General features: G+C 41.8%; 3 protein-coding genes across 4 annotated transcripts; 1 reads left to right on the plus strand and 2 right to left on the minus strand.

Moving 5' to 3' along the window:
- Nucleotides 1-1,475: 1,475 nt before the first annotated feature.
- On the minus strand, nt 1,476-4,670 carry LOC124162326 (piggyBac transposable element-derived protein 4-like). 2 transcript variants are annotated; one of them, XM_046538832.1, is made up of 2 exons: nt 4,036-4,670; nt 1,476-3,956 (listed from the first exon to the last, which is right to left on the minus strand). In XM_046538832.1, exon 2 carries the CDS (start codon nt 3,780-3,782, stop codon nt 2,058-2,060), a length of 1,725 nt encoding a protein of 574 aa, XP_046394788.1. In that variant the 5' UTR covers nt 3,783-3,956; nt 4,036-4,670; the 3' UTR covers nt 1,476-2,057. The 2 variants fall into 2 exon arrangements, with proteins under 2 accessions (XP_046394788.1, XP_046394787.1); XM_046538831.1 differs by having other exon boundaries at nt 1,476-3,791; nt 3,867-4,670.
- Nucleotides 4,671-12,825: 8,155 nt separating this feature from the next.
- LOC124162994 (protein ANTAGONIST OF LIKE HETEROCHROMATIN PROTEIN 1-like) lies at nt 12,826-20,470 on the plus strand. Its single transcript, XM_046539777.1, has 3 exons — nt 12,826-13,155; nt 14,069-14,963; nt 20,441-20,470. The coding sequence occupies exons 1-3, from the start codon at nt 12,836-12,838 to the stop codon at nt 20,468-20,470; spliced, it is 1,245 nt and encodes a 414-aa protein (XP_046395733.1). The 5' UTR covers nt 12,826-12,835.
- A 1,297-nt stretch (nt 20,471-21,767) lies between these two features.
- Nucleotides 21,768-22,961, minus strand: LOC124162300. Its single transcript, XM_046538786.1, has 2 exons — nt 22,791-22,961; nt 21,768-22,581 (listed from the first exon to the last, which is right to left on the minus strand). The coding sequence occupies exons 1-2, from the start codon at nt 22,898-22,900 to the stop codon at nt 21,942-21,944; spliced, it is 750 nt and encodes a 249-aa protein (XP_046394742.1). The 5' UTR covers nt 22,901-22,961; the 3' UTR covers nt 21,768-21,941.
- Between the last annotated feature and the right edge of the window lie 3,089 nt (nt 22,962-26,050).

The raw sequence follows: 26,050 nt of genomic DNA on the forward strand, positions 1-26,050 counted from the left end.
TGGCTCTTATGCCAAGTCCCGCTTAGATCTGAGAGGCGCTGATGCCTCTCAAATCAGACCCCTATTCTCAGGCGCTGATGCCTTGAAAAACTTAGGCGCTGATGCCTTGTGAAAAACTAAGTCGCTGGCCTTTGAAAGAAAAGCGGGGTGGCTCTTATGCCAAGTCCCGCTTAGATCTGAGAGGCGCTGATGCCTCTCAAATCAGGCCCCTATTCTCAGGCGCTGATGCCTTGAAAAACTTAGGCGCTGATGCCTTGTGAAAAACTAAGTCTCTGGCCTTTGAAAGAAAAGCGGGGTGGCTCTTATGCCAAGTCCCGCTTAGATCTGAGAGGCGCTGATGCCTCTCAAATCAGGCCCCTATTCTCAGGCGCTGATGCCTTGAAAAACTTAGGCGCTGATGCCTTGAAAAACTTAGGCGCTGATGCCTTGTGAAAAACTAAGTCTCTGGCCTTTGAAAGAAAAGCGGGGTGGCTCTTATGCCAAGTCCCGCTTAGATCTGAGAGGCGCTGATGCCTCTCAAATCAGGCCCCTATTCTCAGGCGCTGATGCCTTGAAAAACTTAGGCGCTGATGCCTTGTGAAAAACTAAGTCTCTGGCCTTTGAAAGAAAAGCGGGGTGGCTCTTATGCCAAGTCCCGCTTAGATCTGAGAGGCGCTGATGCCTCTCAAATCAGGCCCCTATTCTCAGGCGCTGATGCCTTGAAAAACTTAGGCGCTGATGCCTTGTGAAAAACTAAGTCTCTGGCCTTTGAAAGAAAAGCGGGGTGGCTCTTATGCCAAGTCCCGCTTAGATCTGAGAGGCGCTGATGCCTCTCAAATCAGGCCCCTATTCTCAGGCGCTGATGCCTTGAAAAACTTAGGCGCTGATGCCTTGAAAAACTTAGGCGCTGATGCCTTGTGAAAAACTAAGTCTCTGGCCTTTGAAAGAAAAGCGGGGTGGCTCTTATGCCAAGTCCCGCTTAGATCTGAGAGGCGCTGATGCCTCTCAAATCAGGCCCCTATTCTCAGGCGCTGATGCCTTGAAAAACTTAGGCGCTGATGCCTTGTGAAAAACTAAGTCTCTGGCCTTTGAAAGAAAAGCGGGGTGGCTCTTATGCCAAGTCCCGCTTAGATCTGAGAGGCGCTGATGCCTCTCAAATCAGGCCCCTATTCTCAGGCGCTGATGCCTTGAAAAACTTAGGCGCTGATGCCTTGTGAAAAACTAAGTCTCTGGCCTTTGAAAGAAAAGCGGGGTGGCTCTTATGCCAAGTCCCGCTTAGATCTGAGAGGCGCTGATGCCTCTCAAATCAGGCCCCTATTCTCAGGCGCTGATGCCTTGAAAAACTTAGGCGCTGATGCCTTTGCAAAAACTTAGGCGCTGATGCCTTTGCGAAAAGAAAATTTGGAGCGAAAGTGTAAGTACGGAAAAGGCCCTCTTCGGGTCCTTTTGGAAAGGCTGCCAAGAACTTTGTGGCTTAACCCTTTGACTACCTTTTTTTTCCTTTATATTTCTTGCTCTTTTTCATTATATTTTCGATTTGTTTACTCCAATGAAGATATTCATTCAATATTATGAACTTTTGATCAGGGGGGGCGGAGATGGAGGGGTGGGACATATGTGTCCCACTGGTATTACGGCGTGGGACATATGTGTCCCACTGGTCTTACAGGGTGGGACATATGTGTCCCACTGGTCTTAGAGGGTGGGATGCATGCGTCCCATGGTCGTTAGATTTTTGGCTGTATATTCCCGTAACAATCCATTCTAAAAGCAAAAACACCATGATGTTTTCAAAGTATTTATTAGCTATACATCTTGATGTTTTTTTTGTAGATTGATACTCAAAGCTGAAAGATACTCCCACAAATCTCTTTCAAATATCAACATAACAATTTTGTTACAAATAAGAGGAAATGATTGAAAGTAATTATACTGGTACACATAAAACAAATATTCATTATATCCAAAAATGCTCAATAGTTTCAGCAGACAATGTCAGTTCTAATTATATTGTAGTCACTGAAAAGGGAATTACATTTATAAGTTTCAAAAGACAGAGTAAACCGGGAATACAATTGCTATGTGTGATAGGAAGTGAAACATTGTCTACAGAGTGGCACTTGACACATTGTGCACAGAGTTTTTGTTCTCTTTTCTACTTTGTTCTGTGCACATCTCATGCACCGTCTCCTTGTATTTCCCTCAACGGGAAGGTGGTCACCGACGTTCAGCATAAGCTTTGCTATTTTTGATGGTCTGCCTCTGCATCGCTTCCGTTTTACTTTGCTTTGTTCCTTACCCATTGCCATCATTTTTTCTGCCAAAGGCACGATGAACTGCAATAGCCTTACATCCTTTTTGGTTGTGTCCATATACAAAATCCATGAATTTACCACTGCTAACATAAGTACCTTATAAAATACTTTTTTCCACCACTTATTAGATCGCCTATCGAAGTCATACACGCCCACCTTCTGGTCTGAAAGATCTACTCCTCCCATGTATTTATTATAGAAGCAAATTAATTCTGGACAGTCTACCTTTACTTTTCTTCCATCCTTTTGCTTTCGGTTTGCTGTATTCACTGTTGCATCATGGCAATTACTGAGAACAGTTACTTCTTTGCTATCCTGCCACCGGGCTGCCATTGTTCGTTGGTGATTTGCAAGAAATTCGAATTCCCCTCTTTTCAATTTCCCTTGAAATTTCGGCATATTTTTTCTTGTACTAATAGCAGTACCTACTGCTGGATATTGAATACTATTTAGTAGATGCACGCTCGTGAAAAACCTATCAAAAACAAGAGTAACATCTGGATTTCTGATTGTTTTTGTTAGAGATAAGACAACTCTTTCCCCCAGAGTGGAACTCTCCGGTAGGTCTTGTCCCAATTCCTTGCCAGAGTATACATTCAAATCATATGCATATCCAGTCATTGCATCACAGCGCTCCCAAATTTTTATTCCTCGTTTTATAGGCTTGAGGGGAAGATATTGCTTTAGAGCTGACCTGCCCTTGAATTTCGTCATAGATTCGTCAATGCTCTGGTAGGGGCTTTCATCTCTAGCCTTGGAAAATGTATGTTTTAGGCAAGATATTACCTCATCAATATAGTATGTCTTTGAGGAGCTGGCAGGTTGCTCAGGATCTGTGAAGTAGAGCTTTGATATAAGCAGTTGAAACCTGTTTCGTGAAATGGCTCCTTTGATTGCCTCATTTCCCAAGGAAGGATTATGCGACCAATAGTCCGAAATGCTTGGAACTTTATTGTAGCTCATCACGAGCATGCATCCAAGAACTAACAATATCTCCCCTGGATCAGTTTCACAGAGATTGACCAAATTTTTCTTCTTGCGTAATATATCCAAACGTTTGTTAGTACACTGGCTGATAAAAATGATCAAACTTCGAGGAAACACTTTTAGAAAGTATGCCATTTCGTCAGATGACATATCCAAGTTGCATAATGAGGCTGTTCTACGATGTAATGTCACAGTGTGTCTAGGAATAAATAATACCTTCGGTGGAGACCAGCATATTTCACTAGAAACCTTTTTTTTAGATGAAGCCGGATAAGGAACCTCATCGCCACTCACCCCGTGCAGGAGATTGACACCATGAGCTTCTAACGAACTGTCCTCAGCATCCTGACTCACTCCAGAGCAGTCACTATCACTCTCTGTACTACTTTCATGTTCGGGCTGATGTTCCCCATCTGATGAGTCGTCCGAAAAATATTCTTCTTCAGATTCATCCAGTATTTGGCAAAGCTCTGCTTCAGAATATTTCCTTTTATTGCTCATTTTTCACGTCTAAAAATAAAAAAATTCTGTTGATTATAAAATTGGATATTGTGAAATTATTACAATATATTCTTCTTTACTTACTCTTGCGGGTTGAGATGAACTGCATACACTGAACTTTTGACATAGGTCAAAAGGGCAACAAAGGAAAAACACTGGATAGCATTCAATGATCTGAAAGAGAGTTAAAATTTGTGTAAAAAAACATTCATGATGATAAAAACAATATAAATCATATAAGGTTTTCATTTACCATGAAATGAACATGGGCTGAAATCACAGGAGAAGAATACGTTTTGTGATGTCCACACGATCCTTTAGCTGGTAAAACCTGGTGCAGAGAAAATACATGAATCAAAACAGAAAATTTATCCATAGGTTAGGTACTACATCAGCAAATATTAGCGAAAGCTTACTTACCAAATGGATAGAGGAGTCGGGAAGGAAGATATAGTTGCACACTGGTACTCGATTAGAAGATACAGATGCACACTGACATGTAGAGTTCCCATAATGACATGTTGTACAGTAAAATATATTCATAAATGCCACTCTAATTTCAGTGGATGCGAAATTGATAATTCTTCACGTAAAATGAATGCTGTCAAATGATTATGATATGTGCATACTATAAAAATGAGAAGTATAACTTTACAAAATAAAGAATATTCAGTACGAGCGTAAGTTCACTGGAGAGCTAACGGGTGACGACCAAAAGGTATTTCACTAAAGTAAGGTAGATGCTGCTACCTGTTGCCGGAAATTCAACCTAAATAACAATTGGTACCAAAACAACCATTGGGACAAAAACATATGGGTTTTTCCAAAGCTTTTGCCCCATTGGTATCTCAATACTCCTTTGTGGGACATATATGTCCCGTTGGTAGTCAAAGGGTTAAGGCCCTGGTGTCAGGACCTCCCCTGTCGGGGGAGGGCCGCCTAGCGCTGTGTTGTCCTCCCCAACCCCTGTGTACCTATTGGACTACTTGCCCGCAGACAAGCAGAATAGCCCCAACGATGATCGCTGCCCCACGGCTGGAGAACCCACCGCACGTTACGTGGGCGCCGTTAATGTTTGTGAAGGGGTGGTCCGTCAGCTGCTAACGAGTGCGTTAGCGTGCAAGCTTCAGGAAATGGGGACTCTCACCCTATGGCCAACGAGTGCGTCGGGGTAGGTCGAATGAGAGGTTTTGCGTGTACCAGCCGGCGATTGGAGGACCGAACCCTCTCCACTTGCAGACTTCGCTTGGGCAGATACTAGTTCCCCCGGGCGGGGGAATGCCCCTGCAGTCACAAGGGTGCAAACTTTGGGTTACCCGTAGGGCCCGCAGAAAGTTCCTTGCACTGGCCTAAAAGAGACAGGAGAGAAAATGGCCCCGAAGAGGACCAAGTAGCCGGGTAGAATAGGCTGGTGGTGACTCCCTCCTCCTGGTGGTGGACTTCCTTCCTTCCTAGTCCTGTCCTTAGGTTGGTGGTCTGCCTTCCTGGTCCGGTCCTTGGCTCCTAGCCTTCGGTCGCGACTTGCGCTTCCTCAGGCGGTTTCCCTTGGTGGCGCTGTTGTCCTCCTTGTCCTCCTTCCTTGGTTGGTCCTGGCTCTTGTCCCCTGTGGAAGAAGGTTAGTCGGTCGGACCGACCGTATAGGCCCTTAAAAGGACCTTAAGCAAAGGAGAATAGGCTGCCTCCCTCCTCCTGGTGGTGGACTTCCTTCCTAGTCTGGTCCTTAGGCTGGTGGTCTTCCTTCCCTGTCCGGTCCTTGGCTCGTAGCCTTCGGTCGCGACTAGCGCTTCCTCAGGCGGTTTCCCTTGGTGGCGGTGTTGTCCTCCTTCCTCGGTCGGTCCTCGCTCTTGTCCCCTGTGGAAGAAGGTTAGTCGGTCGGACCGACTGTGTAGGCCCTTAAAAGAACCTTAAGCAATGGAGATTGGTGGTAGGTGGGTTAGCCCGAGATGGACTCTCCCTCCTTGGCACGCCTTGGCGGCTGTCCTCGGTTGCGGCAAGCGCTTCCTCGGACGGAACCTCCTTGGCGGGTGTTGTCCTATCTCCTTGACGCGGGTCGTCGACGGTACGCTCGCCTCCTTGCCGCTGTCCCTCGATGAGCTGCTCCTCGGTGATCCTCTCGGCGAAGTCTCCCTCGATGATCCTCGATCTGCTGCTCTTCCCTCGTGATCTGACCAAGGGCGCGCCCGCCTATATAGGCTGGAAGCCAAGATGGCCGACCCCAGCATATCTAGACGGGCACGGCCCACGAGGGCTGGTCGGCCGGATTGAAGGATGACGGGATCGAGAGCCAGGTCACGCGGTGTGACTCGCCTTCTTATAGTAATGTTTGGATGTACATGTCAATAAGAACAGGATTTAGTCTATATACAGTACCTCTTCCTTTGGATAAGGAATAGAGGGCAGCAGTGTTGTCAACATATAAATTTACATTCATATTGATTAAACCAAAAGCATTGATCAGGTCCAGGGCCTTCTGTAACACCGTTAAGGCAGCGTAGGATTCGCATGCATTAATTGACGATAATAAGGGAATAGGAAACGATTGCGACAAATTCCATTCAGGTATTACCACTCCTCCAGTGGTTAATGTTGCGTCTGTGTACACGTCGATGTCATTGGTGGGATTTGGCACTGACACTATCTTGGAAAAGAACTCAGTTTCTTATAATTTTGTCCACTACGTCACGTCTCTTCTAAACACTTGCGTCACCAGGAATGAGGGAAATCTTAGGACCCAGAAGATCCATGCTAAGTAGCCCGCAGCTTTTGGAATGTCTTGTTTGCGGAGCCGAGGTATTAACGGGATCACTGTTTTAACTCTTGTTTTTGCACTTTGTGTGAGTTGTAGGGTGTGATTTGTACTGTTGATAAGCACTCCTAAATATTTTATTTCATGCACTAGGGATAATTTTGATTTTGTCATGTTGATCGTGATTCCCAGTTCTTCTGTGAAATAATTCACTATGTCAAGGGGTTGAAACTGAGTTTGTGTGTACAGCCAATCGTCGAGGTAGCACACTACATTCACTCGTAATTTTTGGGTTATTAACACTGCACAATCTTCCGCCCAACTTTGTAAAATTGCCGGGCTGAGGGAATGGCCCATTGGCAGCCTTGTGAAGGCATATGTTTCATTTTTATATTTAATACCTTAAAATTTCCAATTACTATCGTGAATTTGGATTGATAAAAGGCAGCAGAGAGATCAATTATACCATTGAACCCTGTACGAGTGCATGCCAGCGGCAACATTTTGGCATAAGACCTGCAAATGAAAAAGAATACCCAACCGAGTTTCATTTGCCGTTTTGAGATAGGGCAGGAACTAAAATCATTTCAACAAAAATTTTCAACTTCACAACAACAATCCAGAACACACTAAAAAGACAAAAGAACCATTAAATTAGACTGGAAATAGCATTCAGCTAATATTATTTGATATGTAAATAATAGAATATTATACTTACGAAATAATAAGGGTACCAAAGAGAAATCACACTACAATTATTTATTTTTGGATGAATACCTAAAATGCCTTCGCCACGTTCATTTTTTGATATGGCTTTGGGTGGAAGAGGTCAGTAGTTAATTTCGGACAAGCCTTCAGCTGGAATTCCCTTACACTATCCATATTTAGCACTGCATTCCAGTGCGGCAGTTTAACAATGCCGTCTGGTGTCTAAATATGCCATAAGTATTCAATTAATATGAATTATACATACATAAGAATACGTAGGTAAATAGTAAGTTAACCTATTACTTAGCATCATTACTTACCCATGTTTCTTCTTGAGCAGCGATGAAATTCCTCATGTTTTTCACCAGATATGGAAAATCTGAGGAAAACGAAATCTTCTTCATGAACTGAAAGGGCGACCACAGCTCGCACTGTTATCAACGATACCAAACTGCTTCCACATGGCTTCCATGGATTCAATTGGGCACCATCACACGTGACGATGTCCACATGGAAATTCGCTTTCTCCAGCAAAATGATGCATTCTAAAACCAAGTGGTTCAGGTTGGTACCTGATGCACAGTCCTTTCTGAGGAAACAAGCCAATTCTTGCACCCATCGAACTCGGAAGGGCTGAAACATCATGATTAGAGCATGGTCCCCACGCTGTATTCTCTGATGAAGTGGAGTGTGGTCACCCGAATCCGTGAAGCCATTTACCTGCAGAGTGCTCTTCTCGAACACAACCCTCCTGGATAGCTTCATTTCATCAAGAATCAAAGTGCCTGCCAAAAATAATTAGGAAAAAGATGTACAGCAACAAAAAATGGACTGAACACGCTACAGCTGCTTTACCCCTACTGTCAGCAGAGGCCGTGTCCTTCGAATATATCTACTTATTGTATTAATGCTGAGAAGGGTCAATATCTTTTGGGTTCTAAGATGTTCATATGACCTCCTACTCTTAATTCTAAGCAGAAGGCATTCGTAAACCTAGTTGAGTGGGTATCGCCGACCCTTGGTGCTCTTTATTAGGGAGGCAGCAAAATACTCGCACAGCCTCATGATGGGGAGTAGGCAATTTCAATATTTTACTCTCCACGGCTTCTCCAGAATCTTAATAGCATTTCATATGAAGAGGATGGAACCACATATTGGAATTTATTCGCTGGACCTGAAAATGTAAATAGGTTGTTTTTTAACCCATTCACTGACGGATATTTCAAAACAAATATCACAACAACTGTCATATTAATTTAGTACGTTTTTTAATTATATACGGGTATATATTAAATAAAATATATTCTTTAATTATTTTACCAAGTTACTTATTTTATAATTTACTCTTATTATATCACTTTCCATGTATTTTTCGCATATAAATCAAGTAAAATATTTCAATATAAATTAGTCACAAAAATTACTCGATATAAAAACAGACGATGTGAGAAAAAATTAATATAAACTCCTATTTTGAAACACAGTTTAATATTTTACATACTAAAAGTCTATTTTTGTGTGGTTCAATTTTAAACAAGGGGCAACGCAAAGACGCACAATGCAGTCCGGAGAAAAATAGCGACTCTCCTTCCTCACTTTTTTTCATGAGCATCACGCTTTTCGGGAGCACACAGCACACTTCCTAGTTGGGTTTGCCTTATTTTCCGTGTGGGATTAGGTCTGGGAAATGCCTCTCGGTAAATCGGTGGAGATGGGATTTTGCGGGTGGCTTACCTGCCTAAGGAGAGGGAACGCTTGGGAAGTATAGTTCAATCATTTTATCTATCAGGTCAAGCCAGTATTGGAAATGTTTTATTACCACCTGTTTTTCGATATAAAACATATAAATCCCATAGACAAATGTCCAACTAATGAAAAAATAAGTTCCTATGATATTTTTCCCTCTTTTTCTTGGGATTGGTTAGTCTGTCAAATGCTGATCCACCCTGACAACACCCCCATTGTCTCATTGTATTCGACCACTGCCTTTTGTTAAATAACCACCTTTTCTGCACCTCTCTCAATTCTCTATTGTGAACCGTTGAGAGTAACGTCACTTCCTTCTTGTCCTTCCAGCGAAGAACGAAAAGTTTACCTTTATGGAAAGCTGCCACATCACCTATCTTAATTTTTTTCTTCTTCAGCCCCTCTAGAATTTCCCTTTCGCGTTCCGCGCACAGATCCGTATGTAACACAGGAATGAGAAATTATTCAGCAGCCAGTTGTGGGAGGTATAAAAATTGTCCGTTTTGACACAATACCCTTTTTCAGATGGTGGTTTTATCAGTGACAATACTACTTGGGAGGACATTGGCTTACTTTCAAAGTCTGTGTCCAGAGTAGTGCCTTTCCCGGTATGTAATTGTTGACCAGGCGTATCCAGTGCTGGACTCGCAGAGGACAAAAGTTTTTATGCCGAATCTAGCTCTTTTTTGGGAAATATATTGACACCAACCCAATCATCCTTTATACAGCAAGAGGCTTTCGTCTACTGCCACATCCCTTTCTGGAGTGTAAAACTTGCTGAATTTACCATTCAAAATTTGATAAATTACCCAAATTTGATTTAGCTTTGGGTTGGGATGATTTTTATCATCGTTCTCATAATTGTTACAAAAATGCTAAAAGTGGCGAATATTTTCAAATCGCCGGTGAGACATCGTCTCACCAAAAAAAGGGGTATTCAATATTCGCATCGTTGACCAAAAATGTTCCTACTCAGGTTTTCGCACAAGACTTTTTAACATTATCAATGCCAAAAATACGCATTTCAGCAGCACTCACAGCTCGCCATTGGTCTGTTGAGCTGGAAGGATTTTTCCGTAAATATTGTTCATCATACCGATTTGTTTCATCGGTAATAAATTTAATCAATTGGTCATCAAAAAACAGTTCGAAAAATTGCTGCACTCCACGATTTGGATCAACGTAAATTTTACTGATGAATTACCTTCACAGGTGAACCTTGAAGGTGCAGGTGAGGGAGTGCCTGATGACCTCTTTACTTCCTTCCATTCCCTTTTTGGCGTCCGCTCTTCATCCTCTGTCTCCTCGGGATTGGCATCCGTATTCTCGGAAGAGCTGGATTCCGAACCAGAGAGTTCAATGTCCTCTAAATCGTCCGTAGAAATGTCACTTCGCGTATCACTTTCCACATACTATCCATTACGGAGGGATGCTTTGGGAAAACATCAAAATAATGCTACAGGAAGTAATTTGTAGGGGAAAAATGTTGGATGTCATGTTCATCCAGCTCATCTCTCCACAGCATCTCCATCATCAGTGCAATTTTACACATTGGTTCAAGAATCTGAGGCTCCTTTATCACCATACCTTGCAACTCCAGTGGTTATTTCGCAACAACTAAGGAATCCACAAAGTTATTAATCCTTACTAACAAGGGTAGACCACGAAACTTGCTCCGCCTTTTCCAATGCCGTATTTTTTATGGCATTCGGAATGGCAAACACATATCTGAACTGGTAGTGGTTCCATTGAATGGGCCTTAGTTTGGCTGTAATTAATTATTTTTCGTGCGGTTCTTTCAAGATGCCGTATAACAAGTTAGAATTTCAGTGCTTTCTTCAAGCGAGGCTGTTCATATAGCGGCAAAAATAGTGAAATATATAACTATTTTTGTGTGGAAAATTTATTTTTTTATACTGGCAAGAAAACAAGCGGTAAAAAAGTGGGGAGAAGGTGGTTTAGGGCTAATAGATTTTTATAACAAGGTAACAGCCTTATTTTACTGTGGTATTTATAAAACTTTAGACTCTTCAGGTACTTGGGAAAAATCTCTTGCAAAGACTTCCCTTAACTTATTAGGAAAAACTCCTAATTTTAAAAAAATATGTCAATGGTGCAAAAGACCTCCTTGAAAATGTAGACATAGAAAAACTTAGAAATGTCAAAGCAATTTACACACATCTCTCAAAAGGGTAAAAGGATGGGTAGACCGTGGGCCTGACTGCAAATAAGAGTATGTTTAATTATACAAGAGTGGAGTCATTTGAAAAATGTAAATCTCAGTGTTGAAAACAAATTGTGTATCTTTAATGTGGCCAGCAATCTGTGTGTAACAAAAGAAAAACTGAAAAAAAATTGGAAAAGAAAATTCGGAGAACTGTGAATTTTGTAAAGTGAAAGAAGATATACAACACAAGCAATTACTCTGTGATGAAGTGAAAGAAAAATGGTGGAAGGTGAAGATGATGTATAAAAAACTAAATGTTTTTGGGGAAAATGATATAAATGATTTTAAGATTTTGTTTGGACTATTAGCTCTTTCCAAGTTTTAAAACGGAAGCCATGGGTCTAATAACAGCAAATTATATTAAAAACGTTGTTAAAAATAATGGAAAAATTTCTGATAACTTTGAAAGTACGGATTTAAAAATCCTTTGTGACGATGCAAGGAATATTCTGAAAGGGTATAACAATCACTGTAATGTATGTAACAACTAATTTCCTGTTTTCAGTGAAATTTTCCCTTGTATATAAAATATACCTGTAACAATGTACGTGTAACAAAGAGTTCTAAATTTTATTGGCAAATAAATTGTTTGAAAAAAAGGCCGTGGTGAATGGTCAGCGTTGACGACTCCCACCGCGGAGTCCTGCGTTCGCGGCCCGGTGAGGTCGATTTTTTTCTTCCTTTTTTCCCCCCGGTTTCGATTTAATTTCAATTGCAGCAAGCCTAGGTTGGAGGAGACATTTTTTTACCTTCGTAATGGTTCTTTGGTATTTCAGCAGGCTGTAACATATAAATTTAAGTTGTTTGTTGTGGATTTTGGTGTGACGTGAACCGGGGAAGGTAATAATAAGCAGCAGAGGTGGAGGGAGGTGATTGTTGTGGTTGTGGACGGCGCGGGAGGAGGTGTATGGAAAGAGAAGTTGCATTGTAAGAGTAATGGCCGACGGGTGTCTCTCCCGAGATTGATTTTTTTAAAAGTGTATTTGAAAGTGGAGTAAACCAAAGAAAAATAAAAAAACGTTACAAGGCCTATTCCCAACGCGGAGTTATGAGTGAATACTGCACTAGAAAGGGTTGGTGTTCCCCCGAACTTTAATGTTCGGTGTAGCTTATTCTGATCAATTTTAAAACCAAAAATGAAAACAGCCTTTTCCGAGAGCACTTAAAATTAAAGCTGGGAGTGTGCATAAAAATTTAATTAAGAAGTACACAGAAATGATAAAAATCGCCTTGTCGCTCAAACACTATTGTAATTCACGTTGTTGAAAAAAAAGTTTACTTACAAAGTCCTAAAAATAGTAAAAGCACCTGTAGGAAATAACTTTATGTTCCACAAAATGTTATAAGTTATAAGAATTATAAATGAAGTTAATTTCGGATGATCCGGCGATTTTTAGTCATTCGAGCGTATCGAAGAGATGAGACAAAATTAGCTTATTTAAGGTACGTTTTCCAAGGAGCGACTGTAGCGATGATCGCCGGGCGATGATCGCTGACCGATGATCGCTGGACGATGATCGCTGGTTAGCGGCCGCCTTGGTGTTTTCTTAAAAGCGACTGCGATTTTCTTCTGAAGCGAGAACCCAGTAGTCTCCAAACTCTTTACATGTGCAAGTGCGTGAGAGCATGAGTAATAAAAAGAGGCGTATTCTAGCGTTTTTACTGAGTGAGGAAGAAGACGACGACGACATTGCAGAGAAAATCATTATTTCCAAGAGAAAGTCTGAGCATCAGATATATAAAACAAGGAGTGAAGAGGGATACTCACATATGCTGATCGAAAACCATTTGCGAGGAGACAGTGAGAAGTTTTGCGAATTTTTCCGTCTGAACCCCTCCCAGATTAATTTTATTTTAAGCTTAATAGAGGATGACATAAGGAAGATAAATTGCAACAGACATCCCTATCCAATCAGACCTGATGAAAAGCTTGCACTTACTTTGAGGTAAGTCGGAAATTAATTCATGTTACATTTTGGAGTTGTTGACAAGAAATCTCTTTATTCTAAAATGAATTGGATACATAAAGTGGTTATTAAAATCAGTGCAACTACCTTAAAAACTGTAAGAATTCACAACCGCTCCTTCATAAATGTCATGCCTACCATAATCACTTGGTGAAGCTGGTAGAGAATTCCCACTAAGTGGAGTTAATCCACTAGTTGCTGGTGAGGGAGTGGAAAAGGTAGTGGACAAGGAAGGACTGGGAAGCTGACGCTCCACTTGCCTTCTCATTTCGGTCTCAAAATTTGAAACAAGCGTTAAAGTTTGTAATTTTATTTGGGTAATGAAATCTGGACTAAGTTTCTTAACTGTTTTAGCAATACTTTTAAAAAATAAGTCCACTTCATCCTCTTCTTCCGCTAATAAACTTTCTATGATAGTTTTGCGTTCATGGTCCCTTTCTTTTAGGTGCATTAAAAAGTTATCCTTAGCACTTTTTTTCACTTTATTGGCTCCACCAACATTCACTCTGTCTGCCGAGTTCACCGAGGAACCAGATTCCCCACTTACGCATATTCCTTCGATCTGCTCACATTCAGGTTGGGGTTCACTTACTTCCCTCTCGGATGTGATTTCTACATCAGCCGTATCCTTTTCATTGGATATGGTCTTTCTGGGGGCCTCCGTTGATTGTAAGAAAGATAACTTTTCTTTTAGCTGCCACTTTTTTCTTTTCATATCGGGAGCAGCCGCTGAGCCTGTCGGTGACCTTGCTCTTTTTCTCCTGTCATAAGTGTCTTTAATGTTTTTCCATCGTTTTTTACAATCTGTCACTGAAATAAGGAAAACATTTTATCAAGTATTGAATAAAGATTGTTGAAAAACAAAAGTATAATTATACTCTACTTTTCGCAGGTTTTTGGCGACTGGAGAGTCTTATCATTCTCTACGGTTTCAATTCCGAATATCTGCCGGTGAAATAAGCAAGATTGTTGCTTCTACATTGAGCGTCCTGAGAGAAAAGCTAATGCCATTGTATTTGCCACCGTTATCGCCTGAAGAAGTATTAAGTAAAACAGATCAGTTCTACCAAAGATGGAATTTTCCAAATTGTGCGGGTGCTATAGATGGAAAGCACATTCGGATTGTCTGTCCTAGTAAGACTGGTTCCCTTTTCTTCAATTATAAGGGCTATTTTTCCATCGTTCTGCTGGCTTTGGTTGACGCCAACTATAAGTTCATGTACATTGATGTTGGCTCCTACGGAAAGGAAGGTGATAGCGGAATTTTTGATAGGTCAGACATTGGGAAAAAAATTGCTACTGGGTCCCTGCTTCCTTTGCCGCGTAAACTACCTAATTCTGATAAGGTACTTCCATGTGTGTTAGTTGGTGATGAAGCCTTCAGATTACATACAAATATGATGAGACCCTACCCAAGAACTGATGCAGCAGCTAACGAGCGAAAAGCTATTTTCAATTACAGGCTTAGCCGTGCTCGTCGAGTTTCCGAAAACGCTTTTGGATTGTTGTCCCAAACCTTCAGGATTTTTTACACTCCCATTCATTTACTACCTTCACGAGTTGATGACGCCATCATCGTTTCTTGCTGCTTACACAACCTGCTAAGAGATGACTTCATTTCATCACATGGAAAAACCAACTGTGATTTTGAACCGGCAAAAGATTTGCCTTGTCAAAATCTAATTAGTTTGGCTGGCACTGGAGGTTTTGCAAATCAAGAAGGTTTTTCTGTGAGAGATTCTTTTGCAGACTACTTTATTGGAGAGGCCCCGCACGGGGGGAGGAGAGTTATCTCTTCCTTTGGGGAGTCGCGCCCCCACGGACCCGAGCCCACCGAGGAGACAAGCTCGTTAAAAAACCCCGTCGTTCGCTCGGATAGTGTCCAGACAGCATGTGACTCTGCTGCTCTGAGTAGCCGTAACATCTGGCGTCCAGAATCACCCACGTGTTTGCCGTGCGTGGAGACCCGTACAAGGGGGAGAAGGGGACCCTGGTGGGTGAGTTCTCCGGCACCCAGCTGGGCGTCGGAAACCCGGTATGGGCCGGAATTCAATACCCCACTTTGGCCCTGGATTTCCCGAAAAACGGGCGGCCGAGAAGAGCCCAGCTCGGTCAATCGGCTCCTGGCGGCTGGGGAGCTTGGCGGCTCCTTCCGAGCGTACGCCAGGACGGGTTAGTGCTGGAGATATGGGGGTCTCCGTAGGGCGGCCGAAGGCGTGCGGGTTCGGAGGGCCCCTGCGCTGGAGGTTCTAACCCGAAAGGGATCCCCTGTCAAAGGTTCCTATATCCCTTGGGTAGCCCTGACGTCCATTCCGGCTTGTGGGTGGCGTCCCAAATGTGTGGCTCCGTGGTGGGTGGGGAGCCCAGGGGATGAATTCTATATACTTGGATGGCTGAAGAAACTCTACCTCCAACAAAAAGATCCCGTCCAGACGACGGGAGAGTTAAAGTTAAAGGCGCTAGTCAGCGCTACCTAGTAATGAGGTGCCAGAAGGAAGGGGAGAACCTGAAAAAGGTGTCCCCCTTCCTTATTCGTAAAGTTTTGTCGGGTTTGGTTCCCGGGGAGCTGAAATCAGCTAAAAAGCTTCGCGATGGCACACTGCTCATTGAAACTGAAAATGAAGCCCAGAGCGAAAAGTTACTTAAGGTTAATAAGCTGCATGATATTCCCGTCAGGGTCGAGGTGCACTCCACTCTAAACACCTGTCGGGGAGTTATAAGCCACTTTGATCTGCTGTACGTTGAGATCGACGAGATCAAACGTGAGATGGCCTCCCAAGGAGTCTCTGATGCTCGTCGACTCACTACAAGGCGCAACGGAGAGAAAATCGACTCGACATCAGTCGTACTCACGTTCGCGCGTGACAAACTCCCTGACAGAGTGTTTATCGGATACGAATCGGTCCCAGTGCGACCATTCATACCGGCACCCCTGAGATGTTTCCAATGCCAGCAGTTCGGTCATATGGCCACGAGGTGCCAAGGCAAAGCCACCTGCCCACGATGCGGCCTGGACAAGCATGAGGGTGAGTGCAATGGTGACCAGCGTTGCGTCAACTGCGAGGGTGCTCATCCCGTGTACTCCCGCAAATGCCCGAAGCTGATAGAAGAGCGGAAAATAATGGAGATCAAGACGGTAGAAAAGATCCCGTACTTTGAGGCGAGGAAAAAGTACAGAGCTCAAGTAGCTCCTACTTTTTCCAGATCTTTCGCCCAAATAGCTTCCGCTCCTATCGCTAAAATCACCATCTCGACTCAGACGGAAGAAAATTTGAACAAGAAGGCTGGAGAACAAAAATCGGCCGCGCCGGCTAAGGCCACAGATCCGGCAAACAAGGATAAAGCCGATTTTATTAGACCAGGCTGTTGGATTGTCCGGAAAGCTGATTGGCATCTTTTTAACTCAAATTTTAACTACGTGTGGGATAAAAACAACGACTGTGTAACAAACGTAAATCTTTTGACATCCAGCATCATTCAAGCCGCCGAAATTAGCATACCACGATCTCGAAGCATCCTTCCAAGAAATGCGGTGCCATGGTGGAATGAAACCTGCTCAGAAGCCATTAAAAAACGTAAGAAAGCTCTCCGAATTTTCAACAAGTATCCTACAGCAAATAATCTCTCCGCTTTTCGGCGACTAAGAGCGAAAGCGCGTTAGGTAATAAAGGACGCAAAGAGGATTTCTTGGATGAATTTTGTCTCCGGTGTCAACCACAGGACTCCACTTGCACAGGTATGGCGTAAGGTGAGGAGCATATCGGGTAGCAGCCAGCATCTAGGTATATCCTTCCTAGAAGTCGAAGGAAAGGTTATCACTTCTCCAGCTGCGATAGGGAACGTATTCGCCCAATTACTCGCCAAAGTGAGCAGCGACGAATGCTATGAACCTTCTTTTGCGATCCTCAAGAAAAGGCTCGAGAACGTGTCTATATCCTTTATGGAGCCTATAACAACGGCAGACTACAATATGCCATTTACCATTTGGGAGCTGAAATCTGCCATCCATGACTCCCACGACACGTCCCCAGGACCCGACGAGATCCACAATGCCTTCCTCCGAAATCTATCGGAATCGGCGTTGCTGGAAATCCTTGAAACTTTTAATCAGCTCTGGGCCAATGGGGATTTTCCTCCGTCCTGGCGGGAGTTCCGTCATTGTTCCCATCCCAAAACATGGAAAAGACCGAGCTGATCCGAATTCTTACCGGCCGATTTCTCTCACCAGCTAGCTGCCTGTGCAAGTTAATGGAGCGAATGGTAAATCGACGTCTCATTTGGTGGCTGGAGCGTCGAAAACTCCTCTCTAGGATACAATGCGGATTCAGACGGAACCGTTCCACAATGGACCACTTGGTTAGAATTGAAAATTTCATCCAAGAAGCCTTCCTTCTCCGCCAACACGTAGTCGGTGTATTTTTCGACTTAGAGAAGGCTTCGACCGGGTCTGGCGACGTAAGATTCTACGCGTATTACGCGAGTGGGGTTTTAGAGGCTGTTTGCCCATTTTTATACAAAATTTTTTAACCAACCGTGTTTTTAAAGTAAGGACGGGACAGTTGTTGTCAAATTTTTACCCTCTTGACAACGGAGTTCCCCAAGGCTCCGTTCTGAGCGTGACGTTGTTCGCTATTGCGATCAACGACATAGCTCACTGCATCAAGGAGCCAGTGTTAGGGTCACTGTTTGTGGATGATCTCGCGATTTTCTGCAGATCATCTAGGGTCGTGAATGCATCGCGTATGGCGCAACTCACCATCAATAAACTTCACAAATGGACCCAAAATAACGGCTTCCTTTTCTCTTTGGAGAAAACAAAGTGCGTTCACTTTTCTCGCACTCGGGGCGTCCATGTAAATCCCACGTTACACCTAGGTGGTAGAAACCTCCCATTTGTGGAATCAGTCCGTTTTCTGGGGATGACCCTCGACCACAAACTCAACTGGAAGGAGCACATTAATTCTGTCAAGGTAAACTGTTTGAAGTCTTTGAACATATTAAAGTTTTTAAGCCATGCATCTTGGGGAGCAGACCGCACCACCTTAATTTTACTTTACCGCACACTGGTGCGGTCGAAATTAGACTACGGCTCATTCGTGTATGCGTCCGCTCGCGAGACGTATTTGAAAGCACTTAATTCAGTGCACAACGCAGGTCTACGACTATGCACTGGGGCGTTTAGGACCAGCCCGATTCCCAGCATATATACCGACGCAGGCGAGCCTCCTCTATGCTACCGAAGGACCTGGCTTCTTTGTAGCTACGTTTCCAAAATTTTAGCAATGACGAGTCACCCATGTTATAGTTTACTTTTTAAACCCCGTTTTATTAATGTTTTTAACCGAAGGACTAAAGCAACCAGACCAGTAAGCGTTCGTTTTAAGGATTTTATTCGCGGATGCGAATTCACGCTACCTGAAGTGTATCCTGTTTCATTCTCGGAACACCCCCCTTGGATCACTCCCACTCCGGTGGTGAATATTCTTTCACGATATCGACCGTAGTCTTCCACAACTCCCTCGGAGTACCAGCGTTTGTTTGCCATGTTCCGATGGAATCACCCCAACCTTACCCCCGTTTACACTGACGGTTCGAAAGATAACTCTGCTTGTGCATGTGCAGTGTTCTCCCCTATCCACGGGAACATCAGAGCAAAGCTTCACCCGATGTGCAGTGTGTACACGGCGGAGCTTTATGCCATAAGGACAGCTCTAGAAGCCCTAGGTGACCACGGCGGCTCCTTTGTCATATGCACTGACTCCAGGAGCTCGCTACAAGCCATCTCTGGCTTCTCACCCGTGCACCCGATCGTGCAAGAAATACACTCTCTCCTGCTGACCCTTTCGAGAAAGGGTTTGAATATCCATTTTCTGTGGGTACCGGGACATGAGGGGATAGCCGGGAATGAGATAGCAGACGCTATGGCCAAGGAAGCTCTGAATAACGAAGTTCTTGTCTCAACGCTGGTTCCCCACGAGGACTTACGAGCATCTCTAAGAAACGTGGTATTTGGAAAATGGAGGGAGTCATGGAGGATTCTAAATAATAACAAGCTCCGTGGCATCAAGGACATGGTAGCAGCGTGGCCCTCCTCAGCTCGTAGTAATCGGAGAGAGGAAGTAGTACTCACACGATTGAGGATAGGGGACAGCCCCCTGACCCATGCGTATCTCTTTACTGAAGAGAAGGAACCTCCCCAATGTGGGGATTGTAAATGTCCATTAAGTATTAGACACATCATGCTAGATTGTGTTAAGTACCGCGAAGCGCGAAGACGAAATAATCTAGGGGGAGACCTAAAAACCCTTTTAGGAGACCACCCTACCAACTTAATCTGTACATTTCGGTTTCTCAGAGAAATAAACTTTTTTAATAAAGTCTAATTATGTACACTTTCAACGAAGACATCAGATGCAGTAGATTACTTTATACATAACTTTTGTAATTAAATAGCACAGTAGTGGTGCAAAATGACCTTGCCGTCGACGCACCCTAAATCCAAATACTACTACTACTTTTATTGGAGAGGGCAGTGTAGGATGGCAAAATCATCATGTGAACAGAACGGACAAAAATTAATGCCCTCCAATTTTTTAATGTTATTTTTAAATGATTCAAGTAGTATTATTGATAAATTTAAAGCATACATAAAGCACTCGGAGAAATTACTTCGATCCATTTAAAATATGTCAGCCAAGGCATTAGATACAGGTAAAATGAAATCACTTGAGGTCGCAAGAGAAATTTTGTAATTTGTGGATGTATTGCTCGTAAATATTCAAAATGCTTATTGTCTATTATTCATATGGAGAGAAAAAATATTATGAATGTATTATTATGAATAAAGAATTACCAATTCATCAAATTTCTCATTTATAATATGCCATCGAAATGCAAGTAAAGTGTTGCCCACGGAGCTATCGGATTCCTACTGAAAGCGGTGCTGAAATTATGCAAAATTACCCTTTGGAAACTTTGCCTTGATATGAAACAAAGCCCTTACCACTGAAGTTATTATCCACCAGTCCCAAGTTAGCAATTAATTAAATATTGTATTATATTAGTGAAGCCAATTGCCGATTAGGAATTACGTAGTAGGTATTTAATGACAGCTTATATCCACACTCGTGCTAGAAGAAACCCGGCGCAGTTACACATCTACAGTCGAAGAAAATTTTCCCTTTTTGCCGTGCAGCTAAGAATCCAAGGTCATAGACTAAAAGAGTCCGTAACTTATTAGGAGTATATCTATGGGAATTCTTAGAATCTCATCCAGGAGACGGGATTAAGCTAATAGTTATCAAATATGTTTACTGAGTTGCAGCAAAGGAACTTCATTAGTCTCATTCATAACTACACTTGGTGGTCATTATCAACTGGAATCAATCGTAATTATAGCATCCAAAAAATGTTAAATGGCATAATATAACAATTAAAAAATTCTGCAATCTGGTGAAAGAATAGTCATTATCTAACAAATCGAAAAGATGATCTGAAAATGGTTAACGAACTAGATCTGTTCAAGAAATAGCAGATACAAACTCAAGGAAATTTTAGATTGTGATGAACTCACCTGGTCTTCTTACATATTCTGCGATCTCTTTCCAAATATTGTCTTTCACACGCATGTCCCGGTATAGTGGATGGTGCAAATCATACAGTGCTGGATGGTCTCTCACCTTTTCAGTCAACTTTTCGTCTTCTTCCGATGAAAAATTCAATTTTGTGGTGCTGCACGCCATGATATCACTTAATTCACCGGCAAATAATCGCTGGCGACTGCGATTCCTACCCCTCTCTGGGCAGGATACCATAATCGCCCAGCGATCAAAGTAAGCGACTCCCGCAATAGTCGCGTGTTGGAAAATGCTTAAGGTGCGTTGTCACTGATGCGATTAATAAACATTAGTTCAGTTGAGGTTTGACTGTTGCTAAGTGAAGTACTGAATGATGAGTTTAAAGAAACGGCTACTGAGTTATTTGTTAGTTGAAGATTTAGAAGATGAAGATATTTTAGAAATGTTAAGTGTACCACGACTTAACACACATAATATATTCACAAAGAGAACAGAAGAAGGTTACTTCAAAATATTAATAAACAATCATTTGCAAGCTGATGAGAGAATGTTTTCTGAGTTCTTTAGACTTTCCAAAGTTCAGTTTCAGTTTGTGTCTAGTTTAATCAATGAGGACCTTAAGAAGTTGTCTTCAAACTACATTCCATATCCAATCACAGGAGATGAGAAGTTAGCTCTTACGTTAAGGTAGGATATATTTTTTATTCTTATTTAATTTTTGTAAAGCAATGATTTTTTAGAATGATTATAAAAACCCATATATTGTAATAGGAAAAGGTTCAAGTAGAGCTTTTGTTTAAGGAGTGAGAGTATAAAGGTTTTATGCTTCGGTTAGGTTTAAATACATCTTTGCATATAAAAACCCAGCCGCATCATGTTGGATTATTTAATTGCAAAGATTACCTAATACACCTGAAATTCAAGAATATTTCATAATGTATGGGACCAGCAAAGGAGGGAAGGTTGAACAAGGGAAAGTAAATTCATTAACTGAGATTGCTCATTTTGAAAATAACACAATTTTATTAACACAAGAATAAACAAGCAGACGCATAAGTTCTGTTCTGGTGTTCAAAATGATAAGTAAAAGTAATTTGAAGAAAAATAAACCTGATGTGAGATATAAACTCCGATAAAATAATTATCAAATACACTTAGTCTCTTTAAATCAAATTAAGTCTCAATAAACTAACTCATGAAGTTAGTGAACATTGGAGATTTTCCACTGGGCATATTGTATGGATCCATAATTGTTGTACTCTGATCATACTGCTGGGTAGATAAAGTTTGCCCACCACACTGCTGAGTTTGGCCATATTGGGACGTTGATGACATTAAACTGGCATCAGAAGACGAAGGCGAAGAGATCATAAACATTTGGTTATTTGCAGATGTTCCCTGACGTGACGCCCACATATCGGATTCTATATTTGAAATTAAAGTTAATGTTTCCAACTTAGCTCGCTGTTGCAAGCTAGGGGGCATCTTTTGAACAGTTTTTGCAATGCTTTTAAAAAATAAAGTTATATCGTCTGTTTCTTCATCCTTCTCAAGCAGATTCTTGATCATTGTATCTCTCTCTTTGGAGCGTTTTTCGATTGCAAAACAAACTTTATCGCGGAAAGTAGTTTTCTTTGGCAGAGTAGTTTCGTTCTTAGACAAGACTTCTTTGGTGGACACTTGTTTCGGAGGCACAGGCTGAGGCGAGGATCGAGCTGCTGCATCTGTTTGCGTTTCTTGCTCAATTTCAGATACATCGAAAGGAACTGAGTCATCATTTTCGTCATAAGCACTCCCTTCGTTGTCCTCGGTGATGTTGCAGAAGCTTCTGAAAACAAATAAAAAATACTAGGTAACCTGTTGCTCGTAATAAAAGATTTAATAATGAAAACATAAACTGCTAGGCCTTTACAGTTTACAGTTGGCCCAAAGTATCTGTGCGCGTGGAAGGTACACTACTAACCAGAATAAAACATATTCTCAATACAAATATTGATATACCATCAACGTTAACCCTTAGTATATTATTTAACTTACTTTCGTTTAACATCCGCAGAATGGAGGAAAGCAAGTTGTTCTTGTAACTGCCACTTCTTCCCTTTTTTACATGGTGGGGCCTCAGAAACAGTTTTGTTGTTTTCTCGCATCTTCCTGTCATGTGTATCTTTTATATTCTCCGTTTCTTGCAGTCAGCAACTGAAAAAGACAAATATTTTTATGCAAGTTTCCTTTTAGATGCATAATTTAGATAGTATGTCATAGTTAAAAAATAGTTGTAATTACAAAATTACTAAGAAATTTAACGTTACTTCTTGTTTTTTCCAGATTCTTGGCTACTGGAGAGTCATATCACTCTTTAAGATTTCAGTACAGGATTTCAGTTAGTGAAATAAGCCGTATTATAAAACAAACTGGCTGTTTTGAAGGAGAAGCTAGTGCCACTGTTTTTACCAAACATTTCTAAAGAAGGACTGGAAGAGAAGTTAACGAATATTATGTAAAATGGAATTTCCCAAACTGCATCGGAACCATCGACGGAAAACACGTACGAATCAGGTGTCCTATGAAGTCTTCCTCTTTGTACTACAATTACAAAGGGTTCTTTTCTATAGTATTGCTTGCAGTTGTTGATGCTAACTACAAGTTTATGTTTATTGATGTCGGCTCCTACGGGAAAGAGGGAGATAGCGGGATTTTTGAAAAATCTACCTTGGGGAAAGCGTTTTTCAATGGCACTCTACTTCCACCTCCACGAAGGCTTCCAAACAGTCAACTTTTGCTGCCACATGTGTTGATAGGAGATGACGCATTCAAGCTACATCCTAATATGATGAAACCTTACCAAAAAGAAGATGCTCTTGCAAACAATATTAAAGGCACGTTCAATTACCGGTTGTGCCGTGCTCGCAGAACCTCTGAAAACGCCTTTGGCATTTTGAGCCAGGTATTTCGAGTTTTTTATACTCCAATCAATCTACTCCCAGAAACTGTTGACAATGTCATAGTTGTCAGTTGTTGTTTGCACAACATGATGAGGGAAGGCTATCTCTCTCGTAGTGGAAGAGCGAACTACGAACTTGACCCAACCGAGGCCCTACCGACAGAAAATTTGATCCCCCTAAGAGCTACTGGTGGTTATGCAAACGTTAAGGGTTTCACCGTGAGGAGCACTTTTGCCTCATACTTTGTGGAAGAGGGGAAAGTAAGTTGGCAAGAATCAAGTGTACACAAAACAGATCCTAAACCAACATGTCTTGAGAGTTTACGCTATTGGTTTATTAACGAAACAAACATTTAAATGTTCATTTTTATGTCTTAATAAAAAGGTTTTGCTGTATTTTTGTTTCTTTACTATCACAGTTATTTCTTGTAAATTGAGTGATCACTTGGCATACCGCTTAAGGCGAGCCACTAAGGCCTACCTCCGAATTGTTAAATTCCTCTTTAGGTACTCTTGTCTAAAAAACTACTTAACCTATAGGTAAAAAAGATATAGGTATAAAATATCAAAAAATTGGTAAAAAAATCGCCCCTATTTGCTTCCCGATAGGAATAATTAAGTTTGGAGACCTCCAGATATAGAAAACGAGTATCATCAACTACAGTTATTTTTTATTGCTTTTTTAAATTTTGTAAGGCAAAAAATATGATATTTTCTGAAAGAAAGTATTCTAAAGTATAAAAAAGAGCATAATCAAACTGTGGGGGTTATTAGTTTGTTATATTAGTTAATTATGTGAAATACACTTACCTGATCTTCCAACTTCTTCAGATATAACCACCCAAACATTGTCTTTAGCCCTTTGGTCCTTATACTGGGGATTTCTCAGGTCATAAATCAAAGGGTGAGGAGAAATCGCCTCTACTAGTTTCTCGTCTTCCTCAGGTGTAAAATTTAATTTTAGAGCTGTTTTGGATGACATTGCACAAACACACTTACGCACTCAATCAAACTCGCATGTGCACCCCTCGAAAATCGGCCAACGACTGCGATTATGACTGCTCCAGCAGCAGACCCGTACGACTGCAGTCAGCGACTCTGGCGACAGTCGCGTCAGTGACAACGGCGCCATTGAAGACAATGCACAGCAGGCGCTCTACGATTATCTTCCAACGACTGTAGTTCAACGATTATCGTTCCAGCCGCACCAGTGACAACGCACCTTAATAGGGGCCTGAGCAACCCAAGGTGGAAGGCGCGGTTGCGGGGCTCAGGCGACTGGAAAGTCTGGTTGCCTCGGCTAATAGGACTCATTTGATTCTATGCCCCACGACTGGCCAGTTCCACCGGACGCGCAACCGGTTGCGCGTCTGGTTGCCTCGGCTAATAGGGGCCTAACGACATGAAGTTGACGGGATTCGAACCCGCGACCATCAGATTAATCGGCGAGATACCTAAATCGGAAGACTACTCACACTCACTCCATTTTTGGCTTCCATGCAGTTGATGAGTTACATAAGAATATGTAAATTAACTGAGAATAAGGCTTAACAAAAAAGGCTAACTGAGAATAAATAGGGCATTGAGGAGAATAATGTTTAGATTTCAATAAAAAACTTATTTCTCACAAAAAAATTAATTAAGAGAAAATCTTCGTCCGATGTGACATCGTCAGACTCATTGTTGCCCTGCGAATCACTTATACTTAACAGATTTTTTACCTCAACTGGTAGACTGACCTCGTTTCTTTTTGGAATTCCTGATATGATTGAAATGCATGGGTCGGACGTTAAAATGAGTCTCCGAAAGACATCTTCATTATTTAATATTCTAGAAGATTTTCTTGAATAATGCTCTCGGAATTTCCGCATGTCTTTGTTCTTGGCCTCCTATGCTTCCTCCGATAGAACTCCAATGGGAAGAAGGGATTCTTTGGCTGTTGCTGCTCCATGAATCAGAAGTTAATGCAATGTGGATGGCATGTAGTACCAGCTATAAAGTTGGATGTACAGCTCAGCTGTTTCCGTGCAATATTGGTGGAAGGCTTCAGTATTTATCTCATAGCCGCTGGATAGTGATCTTAATATCACAGAATACTGATTTATCAGTCTTTCATCGATGCCTGTAATGAAAATTGCAAATCAAATAATGACATTTAACGCATCATAAGAATTTGTTCGTGGATTTTTCAAAATTATGGAAACAGCTCCATTATTTTTTATTATTATTTTTTTATCATTATTAAAATGTTACGCCATAACGAAACGATGGTCGGACAAAATAAATAACCATATGGAAGAAGCAAAGTTTTTATTCCTTCAATTCCTACTTTATTATTATAATTTTATACGTACAC

Source organism: Ischnura elegans, chromosome 7 (genome assembly GCF_921293095.1).
Source record: "Ischnura elegans chromosome 7, ioIscEleg1.1, whole genome shotgun sequence".
In the NCBI taxonomy this organism is placed as follows: domain Eukaryota; kingdom Metazoa; phylum Arthropoda; class Insecta; order Odonata; family Coenagrionidae; genus Ischnura; species Ischnura elegans.

Excerpts from the sequence above, each read along its gene's own strand:
- LOC124162326 (XM_046538832.1), bottom strand. The coding sequence starts at position 3,782 with ATGAGCAATAAAAGGAAATATTCTGAAGCAGAGCTTTGCCAAATACTG.
- LOC124162994 (XM_046539777.1), top strand. The coding sequence starts at position 12,836 with ATGAGTAATAAAAAGAGGCGTATTCTAGCGTTTTTACTGAGTGAGGAA. Across the intron at positions 13,156-14,068 it reads AAGCTTGCACTTACTTTGAG|GTTTTTGGCGACTGGAGAGT; the intron begins GTAAGTCGGAAA and ends TACTTTTCGCAG. Across the intron at positions 14,964-20,440 it reads CCCCGCACGGGGGGAGGAGA|AATCTCATCCAGGAGACGGG; the intron begins GTTATCTCTTCC and ends GGGAATTCTTAG.
- LOC124162300 (XM_046538786.1), bottom strand. The coding sequence starts at position 22,900 with ATGCGAGAAAACAACAAAACTGTTTCTGAGGCCCCACCATGTAAAAAA. Across the intron at positions 22,582-22,790 it reads TCTGCGGATGTTAAACGAAA|AAGCTTCTGCAACATCACCG; the intron begins GTAAGTTAAATA and ends ATTTGTTTTCAG.